This window comes from Vanellus vanellus (assembly GCF_965231255.1).
Source record: "Vanellus vanellus genome assembly, contig: HAP1_SCAFFOLD_35, whole genome shotgun sequence".
NCBI classification, from domain to species: Eukaryota; Metazoa; Chordata; class Aves; order Charadriiformes; family Charadriidae; genus Vanellus; species Vanellus vanellus.
This window is the reverse complement of record NW_028128889.1, coordinates 1,864,173-1,872,068: the sequence shown is the minus strand read 5'-3', so window position 1 is coordinate 1,872,068 and position 7,896 is coordinate 1,864,173. Positions and strand designations below refer to the sequence as shown.

The following is a 7,896-nucleotide window of genomic DNA, read 5'->3' as shown; positions in this document are numbered from 1 at the left end:
CTCCTTGCTGTCCCCAGGGTAGGACTGCAGCTTGGTCAGGGACCCCTCTGAAGAGGCGCCTGGAGAGAGGCACAATGGGTGTTCCAGGAGTGCGCTCTGCTGACACGGCTTGTGGCCAGTGCTGCTGGGGATGGGGGACCCACAGAGCCACGGCTGCATAGGGACGAGGGCTCAGGACTCACCCTGCTCTCCTGGGAAAAACCCCTTCTCAAAGGGCCTCCCAGAGCTGCCCTGGGACAGCCCCTTCCCTCACCCCTCATGTGTCCCCCAGGGTGCCGGGGCAGGCAAAGAGGGGCCATCCCCAGCTGGGGCGGGCAGAGCTGGTGGGGAGAAAGCTTCTCTCCTGGGACCAGGACCTGTCTGCTCTCCCCACACACCCCACAGCCCCAGAGCTGCAGGGACCTTTGGCCAGGGGGCTGCAGGGGGTGTCAACCCTGGGTGGGGACCAGGGGGAAGGCACTGTAGATGTGTCCTCAATGAGGGACGCGCACCAACCTGAGCCGCTGAACCTTGCCTGCTTCTCCCATGCTGGGCTGTAACCGATCTCCTCGTACACAGCCTCAGGGAAGGGCTCCTGAGCTCTCTCAGACCCTGTGGACAGAGGCAGAGCTGGCCCAGGGGTGGTCAGAGAGAGGATGGCATTCCGCAGGTAGGAAACACCTATTCCCCCAGATCTGCCTCTACCACTCACTGACAGCCCACACCAGCCCTGGCCTTGCCAGGAGGCATCTTCCCCTGGAAGGGACCCACCTCTGCGCCCAGCCCTGGCGCGTCGCACTTGCCCGGCCAGGAGGGCCAGGAGCAGGCAGAGAAGGGCTCCCAGGATGATGCAGATGATGACGGGCAATGAGAGTCTCCCGCTGACACTCAGACGGCCCCGGGTGAGATCTGCATAGAAGGAACCAAGGGCAGTACCAGGCCTGGGAGAGGTGAGGGGCTGGGACAGCCCAGTCCTGATCCCCACTGCATCTTGACTAGGGGACTCCAGGGCATGAGGGATGGGCACGCTCCATCCTTACTGGCTAAATGACACTCCTTCCCAACCTCCCCACCTCCCTGCTACCCTGGTGCCTCCTCCTGGGAGAATTCACACCCTAGAAAGGAGCCCATTCCCTCTGGCTGTGGGTCACAGCCTGGGCCCAAGGAGAGCCAGCGCCAGTGGGGAGGACAGGTTACCTGCTCGAGGGGTTGGTGCTGCCGTCCTGGGTGCATCTGCAAGGAAGGAGAAGGAGAATAGGGCTGATGGGTGGGTGTGCAGGTACCAGGGAGCCTCCTCTCTGTCACATAGTGTGTGTGTGTGTGTGTTTGTGTGCACACGTGTGCATGTGCAGACATCCCTGACACATCCCACCCAAACTGCCCCTCCTGCACCGCTGGTGAGGGTGGCCAGAAAGGAGCCCATGGCCCTACTCTGGCCGCAGGGCAGGACAGAGCAGGCACCCAGTGATGGCCCTGGGGGCTGCAGGGCCCTGCGAGCAGAAGCTGAAGGACATCCCACAGAAGCTGCTGCCTACTTGGCAAAAGGCTCCCGTGCTCTGCAGCGATGGCCTTGCTCTCAGGACCTCTGGAGCCATGACAGGACCGAATGGGGGAAACGGCTCCTTGCTGATATCCTTGTGAGGGGCACCAGCCCTTCCGCTTACCTGAGCAGCGCACAGCAGCGTCCTCCTTATGGCGGCAGGCACCGCTGTCCCCATGCCGGGCCCAGCAGTCCTGCAGAGATGGCTCTGTCCCCCGGCACTCCACCTGCTCCAGCCAGATGGGGCCGGTCCCCTCCCCAAATGCAGCCTCGTGCAGGGCAGACACCGCAGGCCCACAGCCCAGCTGCCTGCATGCCACCTCGGCATCCCGCATGTCCCACCAGTCGTCACACACCGTCCCCCAGGAGCCACGGTGCCAGACCTCCACTCTGCCAGAGCACCCGTTCTCGCCTCCCACGGCACGAATCTTCTCCCTGTCTGGAGAAGGCAGAGAGCTCCCAGGGCAGCGGGACAGCAGGCAGAACCCCTCCAGGCGAGAGGGGCACGCGGAGAAGCAGCTACCTGTGCAGCTCGTGGTGCTGGGGCACGCAGCCGTTGGGGCCGGGGGCAATTCTGGCTGACGCCCTGCAGAAGGAAATGCTGCGGTGAAGGGGCTGTTGCAGGGCATGGTGCAGCAGAGAGCGGGGCTGAGTTATGCACGTGCCACCTCAATTACGGCAGCACCTGAACCCCGGTCACTCAGGGGACACGCAGTGTGAGGGACCCTGACTGCTCAGCCCCAAAGGGACCCTGGACTTCACAGCAGCAGCAGGGTGTCCATGGAAGGGACACTCCTGGGACCCCTGGCTGTTCCCTTCTGAGACCTTGCCTCCAAAAACCTCTTCCCTGCCCAGGCAAAGCTGGGAGCCCGGCTGGCAATTCCCCTGCTGGTGAATGTGTGGGGCTCTGAGGGCTGAAGTCCCATTTTTGCTACCAGCAGCAGAAGTATCTGGCATGGAAAGGAAGAGCCTCGGCAGAGCCTGTCTCTGCGTTTGACCATGCCCAGCAAGGAGCAGGAGCTGGGGAGAAGCTGGTGCCCGGGTAGCGCAGAATTACCATTGCAGGTGATGTGGGTCTCATCTCGCAGGTCATCACATGACTGTGGGTTCCAGGGATCAGACAGACACTGCCAGAAGGAGCTGTGTTTCTCCCCACACTGCACACGATCCAGCCAGGCAGGGCCAGAAATCCTGCCGAAGGGCAGTTGTGTTTCCAGGGTCTGTATGTCCCCGCAGCCCAGCTCCTTGCATGCCAGCGACATCGTTTTGCGAGTCATTGAGTTGGAGCAAACGCTCCCCCACGTCCCATTGTAGAAAACCTGCAGGCGCCCGGAGCAGTTGTTGCTGTTCTCCAGCCTCAGGGCCACAAACTCTGGGAGGAAAGGCACCGAGGGGGAACAGGCTGGTGTGGGGCTGTGGCAGCAGGGACACCTCTGCACAACCCACACCCTCAGCCAGGCAAAGGAACGGCCAGCAAGTCCCTCTTGCACCCACGGGCAGAGAAATGTCCCTGATGGACAGACAACCCTGCCCTCCCTGCAAACCATCAGGGACAGCTGAGCACCCCAGGGACCCCCAAAGGGACTGAGGGGACCTGTGGGTGGGTGTCCCCAGGATGGGCTTTGTCAGAGGCTCAGAGGTGGCCAGTAACAGCCTCGGCCATTGCTGGCCCTCCCCTCATCCCAGCCTGCCTGGGCACTGGGCTCCCACCGCAGCCCCCGGCACAGACCTGAGCAGACGACTCCTGCGTCCTCTTTGTGCCCGCAGTCGTGCTGCCCCCAGGACCCTGCCGGGCAGTCCCAGAGAGCAGCTTCGGCCCCGGAGCAGTTCACTCCATCCAGCCAGATCTGACCGGAGCCTTTTCCGAACCGAGCAGAGCCAACTGCCTCCACCGCCCCTCCACAGCCCAGCTGGCGGCAAACAATGGCAGCGTCGGACAGGTCCCAGTCGTCATCACAGACGGTCCCCCAGCGTCCCTGGTAGTAGACCTCCACTCTCCCAGCGCAGCGCCCAGGCCCGTCCACCAGCCGCACCCACCGGCTCCCTGCAGCAGGAGGAAACCCCAGCTGCCGTCACGGGCTGGCTGCCCACCCAGCCCAGAGCCTGGGGGACCCTGCAGTGCCACTCACCCCAGCAGATGACCGCCACGTCCTCGGCAATCCCTGCGTCCAGTGCACTCTCAGGCAGGGAGGTGTTGCAGAGGGTCAGGTTGGCCTCATGCCCTGCGCACCGGACCCCTCGAAGCCCCACGGGACCCGTCCCTTGCTGAGGCTTCGGGGGGTTGTAGGCTGTCTCTGCCTCTCCACACTGCAGCTGCCGGCACACCACGCTGGCCTCCTTCAGATCCCACTGGTCATCCAGGACTCTGCCCCACGTCCCGTGCTGGAAGATCTCCACTCGCCCATCACACCGGCTTCCTCCACCCACCAGCCGCAAGGATGCAAAGCGATCTGGGCCTGGGGAGAGCAGCCATGCCCCAGTCCTTGGTGGCATTGGGGAGCCTGGCAGCCTGCAGCATGTCTCCAGGCTCTGGCACCCTTGCAGAGGGGCCCAGAAGGGAAATTCCTTGCAGAAGGAGCTCGCCTGCCTGCCTCCAGCCCCCAAGGAGAGCTCCTTGTCCAGGACTCCATGGGGTGCTTTCCCAGTCCCCGAGCCTTCCTGAGTAAGACGCCAGCTTTGCTCTTGGTGGGGCAGAGCCACAGAGCACGTCCCTGCCAAGGCAGTTGGGGCAGCTCCTGCAGGAGGGAGCAGCAGCCAGAAGTGGCCACTACTGAGACACGGGAGAGATGCATCTCTGCCATCCTGCATCCCTTGGGATGGGCAACTGGGAGCCAGAGCAAGGTGGGCCTTTGCCATCAAATGGGCAAAATTTGGGTCCTGTGCTGACCAGAAGCCAGCCCCACTCTGCAGCTCACCCCCAGGTCTGATGCTGCTGCTGGTGGCCCCCAGGCAGCACCTCTGCTGTGGGATTGGGCTCTGTGGGACTCTCTGTGGGGTGGGACAGGGCTGCCTGCAGGCAGAGGGATGGAAACAAGCCCCACAGCCATGTTCCTGGCCCATCCCACTGTGGGAAGGTAAAGGAGCCTGGGCCTGGCGGTGGCCCCAGGGCCGGAGCTGCTGCCCTGAGGGGGAAAGACACCGGCCCCTGTTCAGTCCTCTGCTCTGTCACAGCGGAGTAGTCAGTCTGAGCAGGAAAAGTGCTCCAGATGTCCCCTGGTGACACCTTGCACTGCCACAGGGCCCCCTGCTTTGGGAGACCATGTAGCACACAAGGAAAAAATGGAGTTAATTGAGTGTTTTCCCAGCACTCACCTGAGCATATGACAGCAGCGGTGTTCCCATGGGAGCACGGTGACATCCCCAGTGAGGTCACTAAGCACTGGCCCAGGTGGGATTCAGTCCCGTCACAGTGGAATGAGTCTCTCCAGATGGGGCCAGTGCCTCTCCCAAAATGCCCTCCTCTGGGAACAGACTCAGCGAATCCACAGTCGAGGTGACGACAGAGAACGTGGGCCTCTGAGAGATCCCAGTGGGAGGCACAGAGGGTGCCCCAGGTCCCCAGCACCTGGACCTCCACCCTCCCCTCACACGCCGTGCTGCCGTTCACCAGCCTGAACCCTGTGTACTCTGGGGACAGAGAAGGATGAGAGAGGGTGGACTTGTGTTCTCACTCTCAGGAGCTGGAGGAGAGGCCAAATGGAGAGGAGCCCGTCATCCTCCTCCCTCTGCATGATATTTTGGCTGCAGACAACCACATCACCCCTTCTCTCCTCATGCCCAGCACAGCACGGTCACTGCCCTTCTCCCCCATCCCCAGCACGCCCCTTGGTGTTTAACACTCCAATGTGAGTCCTTACGTGTGCAGGTGACACCAGCGGCGTTCATGTGGGTGCAGGGCTGGTCTCTGGGGGACCCCTTGGGGCAGAACATGAGGGAGGATTCATTCCCCACACATTGGAGCTCCCTGTCCCACATGGGACCAACCCCTTCTCCAAAGTGAGCTGCCCCATGGACAGATAGGGCTGTGCCACACTGTAGATCCCTGCAGACCACGTTGGCAGCTTTGGGACCAAAGTCTGAGTCACAGACAGTTTTCCACTCGTCCCTGTGACGGATCTCCACTCGTCCTGAGCAGGGGTTGTCCCCTCCAACTAGCTGGAGAAATCCTGCAGAAATCAAAGACTCCTGAGAGTTCCCAGAGCCCTTTGGAGTCATGGGCCCATGTCCCACCTGGTTTCTGAGGTGGCCACAGGCAAAGAGCCCCACAAGCCTCTCAGCAGCTCCCAGTGGGTTCTGCTGGCACAAATACCCCAGGGACACCCTGCCACTCCTCAGACATCAGCACAGCACTTGCAGTCTTGCTTCTCTCCCAACCCCCATCTGTAGGCACTGCTCAGACAAACTCCTGCCATTTTGGAGACCTTGAGCTCCCAGGCAGCACCCAGAGCACGTTGGGACCCAGGGACATGGGCTCAGATGCTGTCGGCTGCTGCAGCCTGCTCTGCCCACCGAGATCAGGGCCAGGCTGAGGAATCCATTGGAATCGCATGAAACACACCCTTCTCTCAGGGCCGTCTCAGGCTGTTGGGACACTGCTGTTAGATGGGACATGCCACATGGTACAAGTGTGGCATGGCTACATCAGCAGTCGGAGTCCGTGCCAGCCCCTGACTCTGGCACCTGCCTCAGTTAGGGCCAGGAACACAAATGTGGCCATTAACGGGAAGGCAGAGGGTAGGAGAGCGGGAGAGGAGCAGCCCTGGGCTGACACCAACTCCCATTGCAAGGACGGGCACTGAGCAGTGCCAGAATGTGCCGGCAAAGCCCCTGTGACACAGGGCACCCCGGCCCTGGGGCAGGTGGGTCAACACTGCCTGCACAGCGCCATGTCCCCATGGGCTGGCTCTTGCAGGGTGACCCTGGGAGAGGAACAGGTTGCTGTGTGCCACCCTGCTCCTCTGCCCAAGGCCAGCGCTTTTCCCCTTTGAGCAGTCCTTTGGCTTTGGCTGAAGAACTTCTGTCTGCCGGAAGGCACAACCCGAAAGCCCCTGGCCACTCTGTGCCCTTCCCTTGGGCTGTGGGTGGCCGTCTGAGCAGCTCTTGGTGCACCTGGCACAGGGGAACCTAGCCCTCAGAAATGCCAGAAAGGTCCTGGCTGAATTGGAGGAGAATCACAGAATCACAGAATGGTCAGGTTGGGAAGGGCTCTCTGAAGCTCACCAAGTCCTACCCCCTGCCAGAGCAGGGGCACCAACAGCAGTTGCACAGGATGGCGTGCAGGTGGGTTTGGAATGTCTCCAGTTTGGGAGACTCCACCACCTCTCTGGGCAGCCCCTGCCAGTGCTCTGCCACCCTCAGAGTAAAGAAGTTCCTCCTCATGTTAAGATGGAACTTCCCATGGTCAAGTTTGTGCCTGATCTCTCTTGTCCTGTCACTGGACACCACTGAAAAAAAAGACTGGTCCCATCCCCCTGGCACCCCTCCTCTAAGCATTAAAAAAAGATGAGAACCAACAGAAAATGCGGGTCATGGAGGGGGATTCATCTCCCAGACCCAGGCTCTGACTGAGGGTGGGCTGGGCCATCCTGGGGCCTGGCAGTGGGTGGACGCCCAGGGTGGGATCCCACTGGTCTTTCCTCCGGCACCAGGGACACCAGCAATGACAGCCCCAGCTTGGCAGTGCACCAGTCACACCGCACCCTGCTCTGGCACCCGTTCATGGCTCCCGGAGGGCACAGACAGGTCCGTTCCCCTGTCCCAGTCCCAAAGGTGCTGAACGGGTTGGCTCCTTACCTGAACATATCACTCCAGCATCCTCAGAATGATCACAGTTGTGTTGACCCCATCCAGGGTGTGTACAGTCAGACAGGGCAGATTCATTGCCGTGACACTCAACATCATCCATCCAAATGGGGCCAGATCCAGCCCCAAAGTGTCCGTTCCGAGGAGCTTCAAGAGCAGACCCACAGCCCAGCTGCTTACAAACCACTGCAGCATCATCCAGGTCCCAGGAGTCATCACACACGGTCCCCCACTGGCCCTGGTGTTTCACCTCCACTCTCCCAGCACAGCGCCCACTGCCGTCCTCCAGCCTCACCTCTGCAGCCCCTTCAAACACTGACATGGGACTGGTCAGGAGAACACTGAGCCCCAGACTGCAGGTCTGGGGTCCCCCCTGCCTGGGCCAAGCCACGGCCACCAGGGTGGGAGCCCTCTCCCCTCTGGGCTTCCCCTGGGGGAGTGTGAGTGTCCCTGCACTCCCCGTGGGCTGTGCAGGCTGGGGGTGCTAACTCCAGACCCACGGGGCCATTTGTTGCCCCACAGCCCTCAGCACCTTCTCCCACCCCAAAGGCCCCCTGCCCATGCCCACCCAAAAA

General features: G+C 61.8%; 1 protein-coding gene across 1 annotated transcript; it reads right to left on the bottom strand.

The window, feature by feature from the left end:
- Positions 1 to 1,406: 1,406 nt before the first annotated feature.
- Positions 1,407 to 7,643, bottom strand: LOC309683952 (scavenger receptor cysteine-rich type 1 protein M130-like; the record flags this gene model as incomplete). The annotated part of the gene is made up of 7 exons (XM_082499922.1): positions 1,407 to 1,411; positions 1,644 to 1,958; positions 2,577 to 2,891; positions 3,249 to 3,563; positions 3,649 to 3,969; positions 4,832 to 5,146; positions 7,313 to 7,643. 7 exons carry the CDS (start codon positions 7,641 to 7,643, stop codon positions 1,407 to 1,409), a joined length of 1,917 nt encoding a protein of 638 aa, XP_082356048.1.
- Positions 7,644 to 7,896: the final 253 nt, after the last annotated feature.